The sequence below is a fragment of the Streptopelia decaocto genome (genome assembly GCF_964273445.1).
Source record: "Streptopelia decaocto genome assembly, contig: HAP1_SCAFFOLD_796, whole genome shotgun sequence".
Taxonomy (NCBI): Eukaryota; Metazoa; Chordata; class Aves; order Columbiformes; family Columbidae; genus Streptopelia; species Streptopelia decaocto.
This window is the reverse complement of record NW_028115874.1, coordinates 33,434-55,908: the sequence shown is the minus strand read 5'-3', so window position 1 is coordinate 55,908 and position 22,475 is coordinate 33,434. Positions and strand designations below refer to the sequence as shown.

The window sequence follows — 22,475 nt, the reverse complement described above, 5'->3', positions numbered from 1 at the left end:
GGGGGCACTGGTTGGACTGGGGGGTGCAGGGGGCACTTTGGGGGGGTCGGTTTGGGGGGGTCACTTTGGGGGGGTCGTTTGGGGTCCCACCTCGCAGCCGCGCGTCCTCGGGTCCGTCCTGCAGGGTCTCCAGGCGGGCGGCGAACGGGGGGTACGCCCTGGGGGGGCAGGGGCAGGGGTTTGGGGGTTCAGGGTTTGGGGGTTCGGGATGGGGGTGCGGGGGTTTGGGGGTTCAAGGGATTTGGGGGTTCAGGGTTCATGGGGTTCAGGGTTCAGGGTTTGGGGGATCAGGGGATTTGGGGGTTCAGGGTTTGGGGGTTCGGGGGTTCAGGATGGGGGTGCGGGGGTTTGGGGGTTCAAGGGATTTGGGGGTTCAGGGTTTGGGGGGTTCAGGGTTCATGGGGTTCAGGGTTCAGGGTTTGGGGGATCAGGGGATTTGGGGGTTCAGGGTTTGGGGGTTCGGGGGTTCAGGATGGGGGTGCGGGGGTTTGGGGGTTCAAGGGATTTGGGGGTTCAGGGTTTGGGGGGTTCAGGGTTCATGGGGTTCAGGGTTCAGGGTTTGGGGGATCAGGGGATTTGGGGGTTCAGGGTTTGGGGGTTCGGGGGTTCAGGATGGGGGTGCGGGGGTTTGGGGGTTCAAGGGATTTGGGGGTTCAGGGTTCGGGGGGTTCAGGGTTCAGGGTTTGGGGGATCAGGGGATTTGGGGGTTCAGGGTTTGGGGGTTCGGGGGTTCAGGATGGGGGTGCGGGGGTTTGGGGGTTCAAGGGATTTGGGGGTTCAGGGTTTGGGGGGTTCAGGTTTCATGGGGTTCATGGGGTTCAGGGTTCAGGGTTTGGGGGATCAGGGTTTGGGGGTTCGGGATGGGGGTGCGGGGGTTTGGGGGTTCAAGGGATTTGGGGGTTCAGGGTTTGGGGGTTTCAGGGTTCATGGGGTTCATGGGGTTCAGGGTTCAGGGTTTGGGGGATCAGGGTTTGGGGTTTCAGGGTTTTGGGGGTTCAGGTTTCATGGGGTTCGGGGGGTTCAGGTTGTTCAGAGACCTGGGGGTCGGGGGGTTCGGGGTTTCAGGGTTTGGGGGGTTCAGGGTTTCAGGGTTCAGGGGTTTGGGCTTCAGGGGGTTCTGGTGTTTGGGGTTCAGGGGGTTCAGGGGTTTGGGGGGTTCAGGGTTCGGGGTTCAGGTTTGGGGGTTCAGGGCTCAGGGTTCAGGGATTCGGGGTTCAGGTTTTGGGGGGTTCAGGGTTTGGGGGTTCAGGGGTTCGGTCCGTACCGCTGTCCCAGCCACTCGAGCAGCCGCAGCCGCCGGGCCGGGGGTTCAGGGGTCAGTTTGGGGGTTCAGGGGTCGGTTTGGGGGTTCAGGTTCAGGTTCAGGTTCATTACCGCTGTCCCAGCCACTCAAGCAGCCGCAGCCGCCGGGCCGGGGGCTCAGGGGTCAGTTCGGGGGTCAGTTTGGGGGTTCAGGGGTCAGTTCAGGGGTCGGTTTGGGGTTCAGGGGTTCAGGGTTTGGGGGTTCAGGGGTTCAGGTTCAGGTTCAGGTTCATTACCGCTGTCCCAGCCACTCGAGCAGCCGCAGCCGCAGCGCCGAGGGCGCGCAGAGCAGCCGCAGCGCCGCGGGCGGGGACAGCGGGGGCAGCGCCGACAGCGCCGGGCAGGAGAGAGCCTGGGAACGGGGGGGAACGGGACACTGAGCACCGGGACCCGGGACACCGGGACCCCCCGGCACCCCCGAGACACCGGGACAGCGGGAGCAGCGCCGACAGCGCGGGACACGACAGCGCCTGGGAATGGGGGGGACACTGAGCACCGGGACCCCCCGGGACACCGCGGGACAGACACCGGGACAGACACCGGAACACCGGGACAGACACCAGGACACCGCGGGACAGACACCGGGACACCGGGACGGACACCGGGACACCGGGAACCCCGGACACCGGGACAGGACAGCGCCTGGGAATGGGGGGGGACACTGAGCACCGGGACCCACGGGGACCCCCCGGGACCCCCGGGACAGACACCGGGACACCGGGACACCGGGACGGACACCGGGACACCGGGAACCCCGGACACCGGGACAGGACAGCGCCTGGGAACGGGGGGGACACTGAGCACCGGGACCCCCGGGACAGACACCGGGACGGACACCGGGACACCGGGACGGACACCGGGAACCCCGGACACCGGGACACCGGGACAGGACAGCGCCTGGGAACGGGGGGGACACTGAGCACCGGGACCCCCGGGACACCGGGACCCCCGGGACACCGCGGGACACGAGAGCGCCTGGGGGGACACTGAGCACCGGGACCCCCGGGACACCGCGGGACACGCCAGCGCCTGCGGGGCGGACACTGCGGCACCGGGACCCGGGGGAACCGAGACCCGAGACCCCCGGGACCGAGCCCTGGAGGCACCGGGACCCCCCGGCCCCGCCCCCGGCCCCGCCCCCCGGGCCCCCCGCCCCCGGTGCCGCCGTCACCTCCAGCCGCTCCAGCGCAGCCGCCGCCGCCGCCGCCGCCGCCATTTCCCGCGCTCCCGGCCGCCCGGCGCGATTGGCCGCCGCCGCGCCGCCGCGCACGCTGATTGGCCAGCGCCGCCGGGCGGCCCCGCCCACTGCAGTCCGCGCCCTCCTTTCCCTCTCGCTCCGCCCCGCTCGGCTGCCGCCAATCGGGAGCCTCCCCGCGCGCCGGCTCCGCCTCTCGACCAATAGGAGCGGGCGGAGCGGCGGAGTCCCCGCCCACTCCGGGAAGCGCCGCGTCAGTCGGTCGGTCCGTCCGTCCGTCCGTCCCGCAGCGACGTCACCGCCGTTCTTCCCGGGGGGGGCGGGGCCGAGGCCCGCGCGCGCGCTTCCGGGTGGCGCGCTTCATCATGGCGACCGCTGAGTGGGGCGGGGGGGCCCCAAAACTGACCAAAAACACCCCAAAAACACCCCAAAACTGACCAAAATCACCCCAAAACTGACCCAAAGCACCCCAAATCACCCCAAAACTGACACAAATCACCCCAAAACACCCCAAAACTGACCCAAATCACCCCAAAACTGACCCAAATCACCCCAAAACTGACCAAAAACAGCCCCAACACACCCCAAAACTGACCCAAAACACCCCAAAAACACCCCAAAACTGACCGAAATCACCCCAAAACTGACCAAAAACAGCCCAAATCGCCCCAAAACTGACCAAAGTCACCCAAAAGTGCCCCCCAACCCCCCTGTGCACTCAGCGTGGTGCTCGGGTACCAAAACACCTGAAACACCCCAAAACACCCCAAAAACACCCAAAAACAACCCCCAAAAGAAACATCCAAACACCCCAAACTCACCCAAAGTTCCCAAAAACACCCCCAGTGTCCCCAATGAGCCCCATTGGTCTCACCCATTGAGCTTTGGGGGCACTGGGGCTGCCAAATAGTGAGCTATAGGGGGCACTGGGGCTGCCAAATAGTGAGCCTTGGGGGGCTATGGGGCTGCCAAATAGTGAGCCTTGGGGGCAATGGGGCTGCCAAATAGTGAGCCTTGGGGGGCTATGGGGCTGCCAAATAGTGAGCCTTGGGGGGCTATGGGGCTGCCAAATAGTGAGCTATAGGGGGCAATGGGGCTGCTAAATAGGGAGCTATAGGGGGCTATGGGGCTGCCAAATAGTGAGCCTTGGGGGGCTATGGGGCTGCCAAATAGTGAGCCTTGGGGGGCTATGGGGCTGCCAAATAGTGAGCCTTGGGGGGCAATGGGGCTGCCAAATAGTGAGCTATAGGGGGCAATGGGGCTGCCAAATAGTGAGCCTTAGGGGGCTTTGGGGCTGTCTGTGGTGTCCATGATGTCCCATGGGGGGTCCCGGGGGGGGGGGTTTGTGGGGGGTCAGGGGGGGTTTTGGGGTCCTGGGGGGGTTTGTGGGTCCCGGGGGGGTCCTGGGGGGTCCCGGGGGGGTCTGGGGGTCCCAGGAGGGGGTCAGGGGTCTTTGGGGGGGCCCTGGGGGGGGGTCCGGGGGGGTCTGGGGGTCTCGGGGGTCCCCAGAGTGATGGACAGACAGACTGACCCCCCCAGGACGGATGGACAGACCGGCCCCCCCCGCAGCCGCTCGTCCCGTCCGTGTTTAATCACCCCGCGGGGGGGGGGTCGCACCGGTGCCGCCCTCACGTGACCCCCCCCCCCCAATTAAATAATCACATACGATAAATGAGAGTAAATTAAAACGCCCCCCCAGGGTGGGGGGTCAGTCAGGGGGACCCCCCCGGCTAAACGGGGCTCGTTGGGGGGGCCCGAGGGGCGGGGGGGCGGGTCTGGTGGGGGTGTCCCCAGTTTTCCCGCGAAACCCCCCCAGTTTTCCCGCGAACCTCGCCACTTCTCCCGCGAAATCCTTCCGACCACCCCTGGCTCCGCCCCCGACCTTCTCAGCCAATCAGAGCGCGGCGGCGCCGGCGCGGCTCCGGCCGTTTATGGCGCTGCGCGCGCTCTTCCCGCCCTTTTCGGCCAATCGCAGCGCAGCGCTCGCGGGACGGGCTCGTCACCGCCCCCCCCCCACCTCGGCTCCGCCCCCTCCCCGCCCCTCCCGGCCAATGGGAGCACAGCGCGCGCCGCCGCCGTTTGAAACACCCGCGGGCAACCTGAGCCCCGCCCACCCCCGCGCTCGCCGTCCTCTGATTGGTCACTTCGCGCCGCCGCTCACCTCCCCCCGCCCCGCCCACCCCGTGGCGCGCCTCCTCCCCCCCTCTCCTGATTGGCCCGCGCGGGCGGGCGGGGCGGGGCCGCGCCCGGAGTGACAGCGCCGCGGGCCAACGGCGACCCCGAAACACGCCAAAAACACCCAAATCACCCCAAAACTGACCCAAATCACCCCAAAACTGACCCAAAGCACCCCAAAACTGACTGAAATCACCCCAAATCACCCCAAAACTGACCGAAATCACCCCAAAACTGACCAAAAACACCCCAATAAGCCCCATTTGTCTCAGCCATTGAGCTATAGGGGGCAATGGGGCTGCCAGATAGTGAGCCTTGGGGGGCTATGGGGTTGCCAAATAGTGAGCCTTGGGGGGCTATGGGGCTGCCAGATAGTGAGCCTTGGGGGGCTATGGGGCTGCCAAATAGTGAGCCTTGGGGGGCTATGGGGCTGCCAGATATTGAGCCTTGGGGGGCAATGGGGCTGCCAGATAGTGAGCTATAGGGGGCAATGGGGCTGCCAAATAGTGAGCATTGGGGGGCTATGGGGCTGCCAAATAGTGAGCCTTGGGGGGCTATGGGGCTGCCAAATAGTGAGCCTTGGGGGGCTATGGGGCTGCCAGATAGTGAGCTATAGGGGGCAATGGGGCTGCCAAATAGTGAGCCTTGGGGGGCAATGGGGGACTCCTCCTCCCCCCTCTCCTGATTGGCCCACGCGGGCGGCGCGGCGGGCTCCCATTGGCTGCGGGGTGCGGTTGGCGGGTTTATTGTGGCTACGCGGGGGACACGGAGGAGCTGGACACCGAGGACACTTCGGTGCGCGACGTGGACACCTCGGAGCCGTCGTCGACCTTCTTCCCGAACAGCTGCAGGATGCAGTTCCGGAACTGCGGACACGGGGACACGGTCACGGGGGGACACGGACACGGGGACACGGACACACGGACACGGGGACACGCGGTCACGGGGGGACTCGGACACGGGGACACGGACGGACACACAGACACGGGGGTGGACACGGGGACACGGTCACGGGGGGACACGGACACGGGGACACGGACGGACACACGGACACGGGGGTGGACACGGGGACACGGTCACGGGGATGGAGACACGGACACGGGGACACACGGACATGGAGACACGGACGGACACGTGGACACGGGGATGGACACGGGGACACACGGACATGGAGACACGGACGGACACGTGGACACGGGGATGGACACGGGGACACACGGACATGGAGACACGGACGGACACGTGGACACGGGGACGGACACACGGACGGGCGGGGGTGGCTGCTGCCCGAGTCCCCGCGGCCGTGTCCGTGTGTCTGCGTGTCCGTGTGTCCGTCCCTGTTTTCCTGGGGCCATGTGTCCATGTCCGTGTGTCCGCGTGTCCATGTGTCCGTGTGTCTGTGTGTCTGCGTGTCCATGTGTCCGCGTGTCCGTCCCTGGGGCCATGTGTCCATGTCCGTGTGTCCGCGTGTCCGTCTGTCTGTGCGTCCGTGTGTCTGTCCCTGGAGCCACATGTCCATGTCCGTGTGTCTGTGTGTCCGTGTGTCCGTCCCTGTGTCCCTAGGGCCACGTGTCCGCGTGTCCATGTCCGTGTGTCCACGTGTCTGTGTGTCCACGTGTCTGTGTGTCCGTGTGTCCGTCCCTGTTTTCCTGGGGCCATGTGTCTGTGTCCGTGTGTCCGCGTGTCTATATGTCTGTGTGTCCATCTGTGTGTCTGTGTGTCCGTGAGTCCATGTGTCCGTGTGTCTGTCCGTGTCTCTGTGTGTCTGTGTGTCCGTGTGTCTGTGTGTGTGTGTCCGTGTGTCCGCGTGTCTGTGTGTGTGTGTCTGTCTGTCTGTCCGTGTGTCTGTGTGTCCGTGTGTCTGTCCCTGTGTGTCCGTGTGTCCGTACCTGTCTGTTCATGAAGACGTAGATGATGGGGTTGTAGATGGTGGCGCTCTTGGCGAAGTAGGCGGGGGTGTCCGTGTGTCTGTGTGTGTGTGTCCATGTGTCTGTCCGTGTGTCCGTGTGTCTGTCCGTGTGTCGGTGTGTCCGTACCTGTCTGTTCATGAAGACGTAGATGATGGGGTTGTAGATGGTGGCGCTCTTGGCGAAGTAGGCGGGGGTGTCCGTGTGTCTGTGTGTGTGTGTGTGTGTCTGTCCATGTGTCCGTGTGTCTGTCCGTGTGTCGGTGTGTCCGTGTGTCTGTCCCTGTGTGTCGGTGTGTCTGTACCTGTCTGTTCATGAAGACGTAGATGATGGGGTTGTAGATGGTGGCGCTCTTGGCGAAGTGGGCGGGGGTGTCCGTGTGTCTGTGTGTGTGTGTCCGTGTGTCCGTGTGTCTGTGTGTGTGTGTCCATGTGTCGGTGTGTCCGTACCTGTCTGTTCATGAAGACGTAGATGATGGGGTTGTAGATGGTGGCGCTCTTGGCGAAGTAGGCGGGGGTGTCCGTGTGTCTGTGTGTGTGTGTCCGTGTGTCTGTGTGTGTGTGTCCGTGTGTCTGTCCGTGTGTCTGTGTGTGTGTCCGTGTGTCGGTGTGTCCGTACCTGTCTGTTCATGAAGACGTAGATGATGGGGTTGTAGATGGTGGCGCTCTTGGCGAAGTAGGCGGGGGTGTCCGTGTGTCCGTGTGTCTGTGTGTGTGTGTCTGTCTGTCTGTCCGTGTGTCCGTGTGTCCGTGTGTCTGTGTGTGTGTGTGTGTGTCCGTGTGTCCGTGTGTCCGTACCTGTCTGTTCATGAAGACGTAGATGATGGGGTTGTAGATGGTGGCGCTCTTGGCGAAGTAGGCGGGGGTGTCCGTGTGTCTGTCTGTGTGTGTGTGTGTGTGTGTCTGTCTGTGTGTCCCTGTGTCTGTCTGTCTGTCTGTGTGTCTGTCTGTCCGTACCTGTCTGTTCATGAAGACGTAGATGATGGGGTTGTAGATGGTGGCGCTCTTGGCGAAGTAGGCGGGCAGCGCGGCCGCCAGGGGGTGGAAGGCGTAGCCGGGGTTGGCGGCGGCGAAACAGGCGAAGATGGTGTAGGGGCCCCAGCAGAAGCAGTAGGCGACGATCATCACCACCACCATGCGCGACACCTCCTTCTCCGCCTTCTGCGTCGACTCCGACTCCTTCTGCTGCGCCGCCACCTGGGGAGATGGGGGAGATGGGGGAGATGGGGGAGATGTGGGGCTGGGGGGTTATGGGGTTATGGGGGTTATGGGGCTGGGGGGTTATGGGGGTTATGGGGGTGATGGGGTTATGGGGTTATGGGGGTTATGGGGTTATGGGGTTATGGGGGTGATGGGGTTATGGGGTTATGGGGGTTATGGGGCTATGGGGGGTTATGGGGTTATGGGGCTATGGGGGTTATGGGGGTTATGGGCTTATGGGGGTTATGGGGGTGATGGGGTTATGGGGTTATGGGGGTTATGGGGTTATGGGGTTATGGGGGTGATGGGGTTATGGGGTTATGGGGGGTTATGGGGTTATGGGGTTATGGGGCTATGGGGGTGATGGGGTTATGGGGGTTATGGGGTTATGGGGGTTATGGGGGTTATGGGGCTATGGGGGTTATGGGGTTATGGGGTTATGGGGGTTATGGGGCTATGGGGTTTTGGGGGTTATGGGGTTATGGGGGTTATGGGGTTATGGGGTTATGGGGTTATGGGGTCTCTGACTCCTTCTCCGCCTTCTGCGTCAACTCCGACTCCTTCTGCTGGGCTGCGACCTATGGACATGGGGGAGATGTGGGGAGATGTGGGGAGATGTGGGGCTGGGGGGTTATGGGGGTTAAAGGGGACTCCGGCTTCTTCTGCTGCACCATGAGCTGGGGGGGGTATGGGGGGATGTGGGGGTTATGGGGGGATGTGGGGGCTATGGGGGGATGTGGGGGTTATGGGGGGATGTGGGGGTTATGGGGGGATGTGGGGACCCCGACTCCTGTTGCGCCGTCACCTGAACACGGGGACAAATGGGGGGTATGGAGGGTTATGGGGATGTGGGGAGACGTGGGGGACAAGCTGGGGGGCAGATCTATGGGTCAGGGCAGATCTATGGGTCAGGTCTATGGGTCAGGATGGATCTATGGGTCAGGTCTATGGGTCAGGGTGGATCTATGGGTCAGGTCTATGGGTCTCACCGCGCAGATGGCCAGCCAGACTTGCAGGTAGCGCAGGACGATGGGGCAGTGGGGGTGTGTGGGGTGGATCTATGGGGTGGATCTATGGGTCAGGGCGGATCTATGGGGCGGATCTATGGGTCAGGATGGATCTATGGGGCTCAGTGGGTCAGGTCTATGGGTCTCACCGCACGGATGCCCAGCCAGACTTGCAGGTAGCGCAGGACGATGGGGCAGTGGGGGTGTGTGGGGTGGATCTATGGGGTGGATCTATGGGTCAGGATGGATCTATGGGGCGGATCTATGGGTCAGGACGGATCTATGGGGCTCAGTGGGTCAGGTCTATGGGTCTCACCGCGCGGATGGCCAGCCAGACTTGCAGGTAGCGCAGGACGATGGGGCAGTGGGGGTGTGTGGGGTGGATCTATGGGGCGGATCTATGGGTCAGGATGGATCTATGGGGCGGATCTATGGGTCTCACCGCGCGGATGGCCAGCCAGACTTGCAGGTAGCACAGGACGATGATGGCGAGCGGGAAGAAGCAGCAGGTGACCATCAGCACCACCATGTAGCTCTGCACCCCCGGGTCGGAGCTGCCGCTGAACACGTCGGGGCCGCACGACGTCTTCAGCCCGTGGGGCCAGTACCTGCGGGGGGGCCGGCCCCACACGGCTCAGCCCCACAGCTCAGCCCCACAGCGGCTCAGCCCCACACCCGCTCCAGCCCCACACCCGCTCCAGCCCCACAGCGGCTCAGCCCCACAGCTCAGCCCCACAGCTCAGCCCCACACGGCTCAGCCCCACACGGCTCAGCCCCACAGCGGCTCAGCCCCACAGCTCAGCCCCACACGGCTCAGCCCCACAGCTCAGCCCCACACCCGCTCAGCCCCACACGGCTCAGCCCCACAGCGGCTCAGCCCCACACCGGCTCAGCCCCACACGGCTCAGCCCCACAGCGGCTCAGCCCCACACCTGCTCCAGCCCCACACAGCTCAGCCCCACACGGCTCAGCCCCACAGCGGCTCAACCCCACAGCGGCTCAGCCCCACAGCGGCTCAGCCCCACAGCTCAGCCCCACAGCGGCTCAGCCCCACACCGGCTCCAGCCCCACAGCCGCTCAGCCCCACAGCGGCTCAGCCCCACAGCTGCTCCAGCCCCACAGCGGCTCAGCCCCACACCCGCTCCAGCCCCACAGCGGCTCAGCCCCACAGCATCTCAGCCCCACACGGCTCAGCCCCACACGGCTCAGCCCCACAGCGGCTCAGCCCCACAGCTCAGCCCCACCTGCTCCAGCCCCACAGCGGCTCAGCCCCACAGCTCAGCCCCACCTGCTCCAGCCCCACAGCTCAGCCCCACAGCGGCTCAGCCCCACAGCTCAGCCCCACAGTGGCTCAGCCCCACAGCGGCTCAGCCCCACAGCTCAGCCCCACACGGCTCAGCCCCACACCCGCTCCAGCCCCACAGCGGCTCAGCCCCACACGGCTCAGCCCCACAGCCGCTCCGGCCCCACAGCGGCTCAGCCCCACAGCGGCTCAGCCCCACAGCTCAGCCCCACAGCTCAGCCCCACAGCGGCTCAGCCCCACAGCTCAGCCCCACAGCAGCTCAGCCCCACAGCAGCTCAGCCCCACAGCTCAGCCCCACAGCGGCTCAGCCCCACAGCTCAGCCCCACAGCTCAGCCCCACAGCGGCTCAGCCCCACAGCTCAGCCCCACAGCTCAGCCCCACCTGCTCCAGCCGAAGATGGGCGGCGCGGTCCACGCGCACGACCAGACCCATGAGAACACGATCCCGGCCAGCGCCAGCTTCCCGTCGAACTTGATGTTCCCGAAGGGCTTGCAGACCACGAACCAGCGCTCCCAGGAGATGATGGCGAGCGACCAGAGCGCCGTGATGCCTGTGGGGCAGGTTAGGGGCTGCCCCATAGCGAACGGACCCATGGAGCGCAGCCCCATAGAGCACAGCCCCATAGAACACAGCCCTATAGAGCACAGCCCCATAGAGCACAACCCCATAGAGCACAGCCCCATAGAACACATCCCTATAGAGCACAGACCCATAGAGCACATCCCTATAGAGCACAGACCCATAGAGCACAGCCCCATAGAACACATCCCTATAGAGCACAGCCCCATAGAGCACAGCCCCATAGAGCACAGCCCCATAGAACACATCCCTATAGAGCACAGCCCCATAGAGCACAGCCCCATAGAACACAGCCCCATAGAACACATCCCTATAGAGCACAGCCCCATAGAACACATCCCTATAGAGCACAGCCCCATAGAGCACAGACCCATAGAACACATCCCTATAGAGCACAGCCCCATGGAGCACAGACCCCTGGAGCACAGCCCCATAGAACACATCCCTATAACATATGGACCCATAGAGCACAGCCCCATGGAGCACAGCCCCATAGAACACAGCCCCATAGAACACATCCCTATAGAGCACAGCCCCATAGAGCACAGACCCATAGAACACATCCCTATAGCATATGGACCCATAGAGCACAGCCCCATGGAGCACAGCCCCATGGAGCACAGCCCCATAGAGCACAGCCCCGTAACAGGCTGACCCACAGCATTGAGCCCCACAGAGTACAGCCCCACAGCTCTGCCCCACACATCGCCCCACATCTCACCGCAGGCAGACACGGTGTAGCCCTCGATGACACACATGGGGTGCCCTCCATCTCACGCCACACCCTGCCCCACATCTCCCCACACCCTGCCCCACACATTGCCCCACATCTCACCGCAGGCAGACACGGTGTATCCTTCAATGACACACATGGGGTGTCCCACACCTCTCCCCACACCCTGCCCCACACTGACCCACACCCTGCCCCACATCTCCCTGCCCCACACATTGCCCCACATCTCACCGCAGGCAGACACGGTGTAGCCCTCGATGACACACATGGGGTGTCCCAGCACGAAGTACCCCGAGATCTGGTTGACCACGCTGATGGTGCCCCACACCCTGCCCCACATCTCCCCACACCCTGCCCCACATCTCCCCACACATTGCCCCACATCTCACCGCAGGCAGACACGGTGTATCCTTCAATGACACACATGGGGTGCCCCAGCACGAAGTACCCTGAGATCTGGTTGACCACGCTGATGGTGCCCCACACCCTGCCCCACATCTCCCCACACCCTGCCCCACACCCTGCCCCACACCCTGCCCCACATCTCCCTGCCCCACATCTCCCTGCCCCACATCTCCCCACACATTGCCCCACATCTCACCGCAGGCAGACACGGTGTATCCTTCAATGACACACATGGGGTGCCCCAGCACGAAGTACCCTGAGATCTGGTTGACCACGCTGATGGTGCCCCACACATTGCCCCACATCTCCCCACACCCTGCCCCACATCTCACCACAGGCAGACACGGTGTATCCTTCAATGACACACATGGGGTGTCCCAGCACGAAGTACCCCGAGATCTGGTTGACCACGCTGATGGTGCTGGCGATGACGGTCTCGCCCAGGTCGGCCAGCGCCAGGTTGACCAGGATCCAGTTGAGCGGGTGCCGCAGCTTCTTGAAGCGCCAGGTGGCCACCAGCACCAGCCCGTTGGTGAACACGGACGCCAGCACCACGAAGATCATCCACAGCGACGTCAGGTTGTACACCCAGCGCGGGGCGATGTGGTAGTTGGGGCCCTCGAAGGGACCTGGGGACATCGGGGTCACCAATGAGTCCCCATGGGTCACCATGGGTCACTATGGGTCACCATGGGTCACCAATGAGTCCCCATGGGTCACCATGGTCACCATGGGTCACCAATGACTCCCCATGGGTCACTATGGGTCACCAATGAGTCCCCATGGGTCACCAATGACTCCCTATGGGTCTCCAGTGGGGTCCCCAGTGTCACCAATGAGTCCCCATGGGTCACTATGGGTCACCAATGGGGTCACCAATGAGTCCCCATGGGTCACCATGGTCACCATGGGTCACCAATGGGGTCCCCAGTGTCACCAATGAGCCCCCAATGGGGTCCCCAGTGTCCCAAATGAGCCCCCAATGGGGTCCCCAGTGTCCCCATGGGTCACCAATGGTGTCCCCAGTGTCACCAATGAGTCCCCATGGGTCACCAATGGGATCTCCAGTGTCACCAATGGGTCCCCAATGGGGTCACCATGGGTCCCCATGGGTCACCAATGGGATCCCCAGTGTCCCCAATGGGGTCCCCAGTGTCCCCATGGGTCACCATGGGTCCCTAGTGTCCCCAATGGCGTCCCCAGTGTCACCATGGTCACCATGGGTCACCAGTGACTCCCTATGGGTCCCCAATGGGGTCCCCAGTGTCACCAATGAGTCCCCATGGGTCACTATGGGTCACCAATGGGATCCCCAGTGTGACCAATGAGTCCCCATGGGTCACCATGGGTCACCAGTGAGTCCCCATGGGTCACCAATGAGTCCCCATGGGTCACTATGGGACACCAATGGGGTCACCAATGAGTCCCCATGGGTCACTATGGGTCACCAGTGAGTCCCCATGGGTCACCAATGAGTCCCCATGGGTCACTATGGGTCACCAATGGGGTCACCAATGAGTCCCCATGGGTCACTATGGGTCACCAGTGAGTCCGCATGGGTCACCAATGAGTCCCCATGGGTCACCATCGGTCACCATGGGTCCCCAATGACTCCCCATGGGTCCCCAGTGTCACCAATGGGGTCCCCATGGGTCACCAATGACTCCCCATGGGTCACTAATGAGCCCCCAATGAGGTCCCCAGTGTCACCATGGGTCACCAATGGGGTCCCCATGGGTCACCAATGAGTCCCCATGGGTCACCGGTGTCCCCAATAGGGTCCCCAGTGTCACCAATGAGTCCCCATGGGTCACCAATGGGATCCCCAGTGTCACCAATGAGTCCCCATGGGTCACCATGGGTCCCCATGGGTCACCAATGAATCCCCATGGATCACCAGTGTCCCCAATGGGGTCCCCAGTGTCACCAAGGAGTCCCCATGGGTCACCAATGAGTCCCCATGGGTCACTATGGGTCACCAATGGGGTCCCCAGTGTCCCCAATGAGCCCTCAATGGGGTCCCCGGTGTCCCCATGGGTCACCAATGAGTCCCCATGGGTCACCAATGGGGTCCCCAGTGTCCCCATGGGTCACCAATGAGTCCCCATGGGTCACCAATGGGGTCCCCAGTGTCCCCAATGAGCCCTCAATGGGGTCCCCAGTGTCCCCATGGGTCACCAATGAGTCCCCATGGGTCACCAATGAGTCCCCATGGGTCACCAATGGGGTCCCCAGTGTCCCCAATGAGCCCCCAATGGGGTCCCCGGTGTCCCCATGGGTCACCAATGAGTCCCCATGGGTCACCAATGGGGTCCCCAGTGTCACCAATGAGCCCCCAATGGGGTCCCCAGTGTCCCCATGGGTCACCAATGAGTCCCCATGGGTCACCAATGGGGTCCCCAGTGTCCCCAATGAGCCCTCAATGGGGTCCCCAGTGTCCCCATGGGTCACCAATGAGTCCCCATGGGTCACCAATGGGGTCCCCAGTGTCCCCAATGAGCCCTCAATGGGGTCCCCAGTGTCCCCATGGGTCACCAATGAGCCACCATGGGTCACCAATGGGGTCCCCAGTGTCCCCATGGGTCACCAATGAGCCACCATGGGTCACCAGTGTCACCAATGGACACTGGGGGTGTCACCAGTGTCACCGGTGTCCCCAGTGGGTCACAGGGGCTCACCGGGGGTCCCCGTTGGGTCCCCAGTGTCCCCGACATCCCTGGTGTCCCAGTGGGTCCCAGTTGGGTCCCCAGTGTCCCCAACATCCTTGGTGGGTCCCAAGGGTCCCAGTGTCCCAGGGGGTCCCCATTGGGTCCCCAGGGGGTCCCAGTGTCCCCGGTGGGTCCTCAGTGGGTCCCCAATGAGCCCCTGGAGTCCCCACTGTCCCCATTGACCCCCATGTCCCCAATGTCCCCAATGTCCCCATTGCCCCCCATGTCCCCCATGTCCCCAATGTCCCCAATGTCCCCATCACCCCCAATGTCCCCATCACCCCCAATGTCCCCATCGACCCCATGTCCCCAATGTCCCCAATGTCCCCAATGTCCCCATCACCCCCCATGTCCCCATTGTCCCCATCACCCCCCATGTCCCCATTGTCCCCATTGCCCCCCATGTCCCCATTGTCCCCATTGCCCCCAATGTCCCCAATGTCCCCGATGTCCCCATCGACCCCCATGTCCCCATGTCCCCATCGACCCCCATGTCCCCAGTGTCCCCATTGTCCCCATCACCCCCAATGTCCCCATTGTCCCCATCACCCCCCCTGTCCCCATTGCCCCCAATGTCCCCAATGTCCCCATCACCCCCCATGTCCCCATTGTCCCCATTGCCCCCAATGTCCCCAATGTCCCCAATGTCCCCATCACCCCCCATGTCCCCATTGTCCCTATTGTCCCCAATGTCCCCATTGCCCCCAATGTCCCCAATGTCCCCATCACCCCCCATGTCCCCATCGCCCCCATTGCCCCCAATGTCCCCAATGTCCCCGATGTCCCCATCACCCCCATTGCCCCCATGTCCCCCCGGCCCCCCTCACCGCGGGTGTTGTTGCTGTTGGTGTAGGTGAACACGCTGTCCCGCGTCGTGTCCTCGTCCTCGTGGCGCCGCCGCGCGGCCGCGAACCCGTCCATGGTAACCACGGCAACCGCGCAACAACCGGAGCTGCGGGAACAGCCGGGAAACGGGGTAACAACCGGGAAACGGGGTAACCACGGCAACCGCGCAACAACCGGGAGCTGCGGGAACAACCGCGAACCGGGGTAACCGCGGCAACAACCGGGAACTGGGGGAACAACCGGGAAATGGGGTAACCGGGGGAACAACCAGGAGCTGTGGGAACAGCCGCGAACCGGGGTAACCACGGCAACCACGCAACAACCGGGAGCTGCGGGAACAACCGCAAAACGGGGTAACCATGGCAACTGCGCAACAACCGGGAGCTGCAGGAACAACTGGGAAACGGGGTAACCGGGGGAACAACCGGGAACTGGGGGAACAACCGGGAACCGGGGGAACAACCGGGAACTGGGGGAACCGCGGCAACAACCGGGGGAACAACCGGGAGCACTAACTGGGGTAACTGGGAGCAACCGGGGGGAACAACCGGTAACCGGGGTAACAACTGGGAGCATTAACTGGGGTAACCGAGGTAACAACCGGGGTAACCGGGAGCACTAACCAGGTAACCGGGGGGTAACGGGGTAACCGGGAGCACTAACCGGGTAACCGGGGGGTAACGGGGTAACCAGGAGCACTAACCGGGTAACCGGGGTGGTAACCGGGGTAACCGGGAGCACTAACCAGGTAACCGGGGGGTAACGGGGTAACCGGGAGCACTAACCGGGTAACCGGGGTAACAACTGGGGGAACAACCAGAATAACCGGGAGCACCGGGAGCACTAACCGGGTAACCGGGGTGGTAACCAGGGTGGTAACCGGGGTAACCAGGAGCACTAATGGGGTAACCGGGTGGTAACGGGGTAACCGGGAGCACTAACCGGGTAACCGGGGTGGTAACCGGGGTAACCAGGAGCACTAACCAGGTAACCGGGGGGGTAACCGGGCGGTAACGGGGTAACCGGGAGCACTAACCAGGTAACCGGGGTGGTAACCGGGGTAACCGGGAGCACTAACCGGGTAACCGGGGGGTAACGGGGTAACCGGGAGCACTAACCGGGTAACCGGGGTGGTAACCGGGGTAACCGGGAGCACTAACCGGGTAACCGGGGGGGTAACCGGGGTAAGAACCGGGGTAACCAGGAGCACTAATGGGGTAACCGGGCGGTAACGGGGTAACCGGGAGCACTAACCAGGTAACCAGGGGGTAACGGGGTAACCGGGAGCACTAACCGGGTAACCGGGAGCGGTAACCGGGGCAACAACCGGGGTAACAACCGGAATAACCAGGAGCACTAATGGGGTAACCGGGCGGTAACGGGGTAACCGGGAGCACTAACCAGGTAACCGGTGGTACCGGGCGGTAACCGGGGTGACCGGGTGACCGGTGCGAGGGTCCGTCGGCGCCGGGGCGCGGTGCCGCGGCTCTTATAGCCGCCCCCGATCCGCCGGCCCCCCCTGATCCCTTAATTGGGCCGGGGGGTTAATTGGTGCTAATCCCCCCCCCACCCGCCGCTGCACCGGGGCGCCCCCCCCCGACCGGGGGGCTGACCCACATAACGGGGTGGGGGGCTGAGCCACATAATGGGACATTGAACCCCCTGACCCACATAACGGGGTGGGGGGCTGACCCACATAATGGGACATTGAACCCCCCGACCCACATAACGGGTGTTGGACCCCTGACCCACATAACGGGGTGGGGGGCTGAGCCACATAATGGGACATTGAACCCCCTGACCCACATAACGGGTGTTGGACCCCTGACCCACATAACGGGGGTGGGGGGCTGACCCACATAACGGGTGTTGGACCCCTGACCCACATAACGGGTGTTGGACCCCTGACCCACATAACGGGTGTTGGACCCCTGACCCACATAACGGGGGTGGGGGGCTGACCCACATAATGGGACATTGAACCCCCTGACCCACATAACGGGTGTTGGACCCCTGACCCACATAACGGGTGTTGGACCCCCGACCCACATCACGGGTGTTGGACCCCAGACCCACATCATGGGGGTGGGGGGCTGACCCACATAATGGGACATTGAACCCCCCGACCCACATAATGGGTGTTGGACCCCTGACCCACATAACGGGTGTTGGACCCCCGACCCACATAACGGGGTGTTGGACCCCCGACCCACATAACGGGTGTTGGACCCCCGACCCACATCATGGGGTGTTGGACCCCCGACCCACATCATGGGGGTGGGGGGGCTGACCCACATAATGGGGTGTTGGACCCCTGACCCACATAACGGGTGTTGGACCCTTGACCCACATAATGGGTGTTGGACCCCCGACCCACATCATGGGGGTGGGGGGCTGACCCACATAACGGGTGTTGGACCCCTGACCCACATAACGGGTGTTGAACCCCCGACCCACATAACGGGTGTTGGACCCCCTGACCCACATAACGGGTGTTGGACCCCTGACCCACATAACGGGTGTTGAACCCCCGACCCACATAACGGGTGTTGAACCCCCGACCCACATCATGGGGTGTTGAACCCCCTGACCCATAGTGGAGTCCCAGACCCCCCCTGCCCCACATCCACCCCCCACCCCACACGCTGTGGGTCCGGCCCCCCCGCCCCCCCCACATCCACCCCCCCCGCCCCACACGCTGTGGGTCCGGCCCCCCCCCCCCCCCCCCCCCATCCGCCCCCCGCGCTCGGGGCGGTTACATCACCGGGGGGGGGAGGGGCTCCCCCGCCCCCCAATCAACCCACAGCCCTAATTACCAATTAGCCCGGGAGCTGGGGGGGGGGGCGGCCCCATGGGCGACAACGGGGGGGACCCGGGGGTGCTGCCCCATAGACGGGGGTGTCACCCCACAGATGGGGGCGCTGCCCCACAGATGGGGGTGTCGCCCCACACACGGGGGTGTCGCCCCACAGGCCCCCCCGCCCCTAATCCCCCCCCCCGGGTGGCCGGAGCCGCCCCCCCCCCCTAATCCGGGATTTTCGGGTCACCCCGGGGGAGCCCGATTAGGGGGCGCTGGAAACTTTAATCCGGGGGGCGGGAAAGGGGGGGGCGGGAAGGGGGGGGGCGGCGGCCGTGGGGCAGACGAGTGGGGCGCAGTGGGGCAGAGTGGGCGCAGTGGGGCGCAGTGGGCGCAGTGGGCGCAGTGGGGCAGAGTGGGCAAAGTGGGGCACAGTGGGGCACAGTGGGCGCAGTGGGGCAGACGAGTGGGGCGCAGTGGGGCAGAGTGGCCACAGTGGGGCACAGTGGGGCAGAGTGGGCGCAGTGGGCGCAGTGGGCGCAGTGGGGCAGAGTGGGGCAGAGTGGGCACAGTGGGTGCAGTGGGGCACAGTGGGCACAGTGGGGCAGAGTGGGCGCAGTGGGTGCAGTGGGGCAGAATGGGGCGCAGTGGGGCAGACGAGTGGGGCGCAGTGGGGCAGAGTGGCCACAGTGGGGCACAGTGGGGCAGAGTGGGCACAGTGGGTGCAGTGGGGCGCAGTGGGCACAGTGGGGCAGAGTGGGCACAGTGAGCACAGTGGGCGCAGTGGGGCAGACGAGTGGGGCGCAGTGGGGCGCAGTGGGCGCAGTGGGCGCAGTGGGGCACAGTGGGCGCAGTGGGTGCAGTGGGGCAGAGTGGGCGCAGTGAGCACAGTGGGCGCAGTGGGGCGCAGTGAGCACAGTGGGCACAGTGGGGCGCAGTGGGCGCAGTGGGTGCAGTGGGTGCAGTGGGGCGCAGTGGGGCAGACGAGTGGGGCGCAGTGGGTGCAGTGGGGCACAGTGGGGCAGAGTGGGCGCAGTGGGGTACAGTGGGGCTGGGACCCCCAGGGTGGGCGGGGGTTTGGGGGTCGGTGCCCCCCACTCATGTTTCCCCCCACTGGTGTTTCTGCCCACAGGGGCGGCCGGAGCTGGAGCCGGGGGGTGAGTGTTGGGGGACATGGGGCGATGTGGGGTGACGTGGGGTGACGTGGGGCGGCTGTGGGGCAGCACGAGCTGCTGTGGGGTGACGTGGGGCAGAAGGTGTGGGGCGTGTGGGGTGACACTGAGCCCCATGTGGCGCAGTGAGGAGCTGTGACCCGGGGGGCAGTGGGGGTCGCAGTGGGTCCGTGTCTATGGGGCAGTGGGGGTCGCAGTGGGTCCGTGTCCGTGGGGCAGTGGGGGTCCCAGTGGGGCCGTGTCCGTGGGGCAGTGGGGGGTCACAGTGGGTCCGTGTCCGTGGGGCAGTGGGGGTCGCAGTGGGTCCGTGTCCGTGGGGCAGTGGGGGTCCCAGTGGGGCCGTGTCCGTGGGGCAGTGGGGGGTCACAGTGGGTCCGTGTCCGTGGGGCAGTGGGGGTCGCAGTGGGTCCGTGTCCGTGGGGCAGTGGGGGTCGCGGTGGGTCCGTGTCTATGGGGCAGTGGGGGTCGCAGTGGGTCCGTGTCTATGGGGCAGTGGGGGTCGCAGTGGGTCCGTGTCCGTGGGGCAGTGGGGGTCGCAGTGGGGCCGTGTCCGTGGGGCAGTGGGGGTCGCAGTGGGTCCGTGTCCGTGGGGCAGTGGGGGTCGCGGTGGGTCCGTGTCTATGGGGCAGTGGGGGTCACAGTGGGGCCGTGTCTATGGGGCAGTGGGGGTCGCAGTGGGTCCGTGTCCGTGGGGCAGTGGGGGTCGCAGTGGGTCCGTGTCTATGGGGCAGTGGGGGTCGCAGTGGGTCCGTGTCTATGGGGCAGTGGGGGTCGCAGTGGGTCCGTGTCCGTGGGGCAGTGGGGGTCACAGTGGGTCCGTGTCCGTGGGGCAGTGGGGGTCGCAGTGGGTCCGTGTCTATGGGGCAGTGGGGGTCGCAGTGGGGCCGTGTCCGTGGGGCAGTGGGGGTCGCAGTGGGTCCGTGTCTATGGGGCAGTGGGGGTCACAGTGGGTCCGTGTCCGTGGGGCAGTGTGGGTCTCTATGGGTCTCTGTGTGTCCATATGTCTGTCCGTCTGTCCGTGCCCTGGGCCGTCCCCGGACACGCGTGGGGGGCGGAGGGGGGGGCTGTGGGGCAGTTGTGGGGCGGCTGTGGGGCTGGGGACGTCCATGGGGCAGCTGGGGGTGGCCGTGGGGTGTCTGTCCGTGGGGTGTCTGTGGGGCTGGGGGGTGTCTGTGGGGTGTCTGGCCGTGGGGTGGCCGTGGGGTGTCTGTGGGGCTGGGGGGTGTCCATGGGGTGTCTATGGGGTGTCTGTGGGGTGTCTGTTGGTGTCTATGGGGTGTCTATGGGGTGTCTGTGGGGTGTCTGTGGGGCTGGGGGGTGCCCACGGGGTGTCTATGGGGTGTCTGTGGGGTGGCCATGGGGTGTCCATGGGGTGTCTATGGGGTGTCTGTGGGGCTGGGGGTTGCCCGTGGGGTGCCCATGGGGTGCCCATGGGGTGTCTATGGGGCTGGGGGGTGTCTGTGGGGCAGTTCAGTTCAGTTCCGAGGCAGCAGCTGCGTCTCCATGTTTAATGTGTGGGGTGCGGGGGGTGTATGTACAACGCGGCCGTGGGGCTGCCCCACGGCGGGGGGGGGGGCGGGGGTGCGCGTGTCCCCGCCCCCCTGCGCCCCACAGCGCCCGAGCCGGGGGGCAGACGCCGTGGGGCAGACACCGTGGGGCAGACACTGTGGGGCGGTGCCATGGGGCAGATGCTGTGGGGCAGAACTCTCTGTGGGGCAGACGCCGTGGGGTGGTGCTGTGGGGCGGTGCCATGGGGCAGATGCTGTGGGGCAGATGCTGTGGGGCAGTGCTGTCTGTGGGGCTGCACTCTCCATGGGGCAGATGCTGTGGGGCTGCACTCTCCATGGGGCAGAGCTCACTGTGGGGCAGCACTGTCTGTGGGTCAGTGCCGTGGGGCAGAGGTTGTGGCGGGTCAGTGCCGTGGGGCAGGCGCTGTGGGGCAGAGGTCTCCGTGGGTCAGGGGTCTCTGTGGGTCGGGGTCTCCGTGGGTCGGGGTCTCCGTGGGTCAGGGGTCGCCGTGGGTCGGGGTCGCCGTGGGTCAGGGGTCTCCGTGGGTCAGGGGTCTCCATGGGTCAGGGGTCTCCGTGGGTCAGGGGTCGCCGTGGGGCAGGGGTCTCCGTGGGTCGGGGGTCGTGGGTCGGGGTCTCCGTGGGTCGGGGTCTCCGTGGGTCGGGGTCGCCGTGGGTCGGGGTCTCCGTGGGTCAGGGGTCTCCGTGGGTCGGGGTCTCTGTGGGTCGGGGGTCGCCGTGGGTCGGGGTCTCTGTGGGTCGGGGTCTCCGTGGGTCGGGGTCTCCGTGGGTTGGGGTCTCCGTGGGTCGGGGTCTCCGTGGGTTGGGGTTGCCGTGGGTCAGGGTCGCCGTGGGTCGGGGGTCGTGGGTCGGGGTCTCCGTGGGTCGGGGTCTCCGTGGGTCGGGGTCGCCGTGGGTCGGGGGTCGCCGTGGGTCAGGGGTCTCCGTGGGTCGGGGTCTCCGTGGGTCAGGGGTCGCCGTGGGTCGGGGTCTCCGTGGGTCAGGGGTCTCCGTGGGTCGGGGTCGCCGTGGGTCAGGGGTCGCCGTGGGTCGGGGTCGCCGTGGGTCGGGGGTCGTGGGTCGGGGTCGCCGTGGGTCGGGGTCGCCGTGGGTCGGGGTCTCCGTGGGTCAGGGGTCGCCGTGGGTCGGGGTCGCCGTGGGTCAGGGGTCTCCGTGGGTCAGGGGTCTCCGTGGGTCGGGGTCGCCGTGGGTCGGGGTCTCCGTGGGTCAGGGGTCTCCGTGGGTCGGGGTCGCCGTGGGTCAGGGGTCGCCGTGGGTCGGGGTCGCCGTGGGTCGGGGGTCGTGGGTCGGGGTCGCCGTGGGTCAGGGGTCGCCGTGGGTCGGGGTCGCCGTGGGTCAGGGGTCTCCGTGGGTCGGGGTCGCCGTGGGTCGGGGTCTCCGTGGGTCAGGGGTCTCCGTGGGTCGGGGTCGCCGTGGGTCAGGGGTCGCCGTGGGTCGGGGTCGCCGTGGGTCGGGGGTCGTGGGTCGGGGTCGCCGTGGGTCGGGGTCGCCGTGGGTCGGGGTCGCCGTGGGTCGGGGGTCGCCGTGGGTCGGGGTCGCCGTGGGTCAGGGGTCTCCGTGGGTCAGGGGTCTCCGTGGGTCGGGGTCGCCGTGGGTCGGGGTCTCCGTGGGTCAGG

The 22,475-nt window shown here is 65.4% G+C and overlaps 1 protein-coding gene and 1 long non-coding RNA gene across 2 annotated transcripts; both read right to left on the bottom strand.

Moving 5' to 3' along the window:
• Positions 1 to 89: 89 nt before the first annotated feature.
• On the bottom strand, positions 90 to 2,583 carry LOC309452531. Its single transcript, XR_014186573.1, has 3 exons — positions 2,474 to 2,583; positions 1,539 to 1,654; positions 90 to 158 (listed from the first exon to the last, which is right to left on the bottom strand). It is a non-coding gene; the product is annotated as an uncharacterized lncRNA (long non-coding RNA).
• Positions 2,584 to 5,424: 2,841 nt separating this feature from the next.
• Positions 5,425 to 17,222, bottom strand: LOC309452530 (red-sensitive opsin; the record flags this gene model as incomplete). The annotated part of the gene is made up of 10 exons (XM_082077150.1): positions 5,425 to 5,538; positions 7,536 to 7,775; positions 9,228 to 9,393; positions 10,472 to 10,640; positions 12,140 to 12,436; positions 15,343 to 15,588; positions 16,025 to 16,165; positions 16,440 to 16,650; positions 16,763 to 16,887; positions 17,195 to 17,222. 10 exons carry the CDS (start codon positions 17,220 to 17,222, stop codon positions 5,425 to 5,427), a joined length of 1,737 nt encoding a protein of 578 aa, XP_081933276.1.
• Positions 17,223 to 22,475: the final 5,253 nt, after the last annotated feature.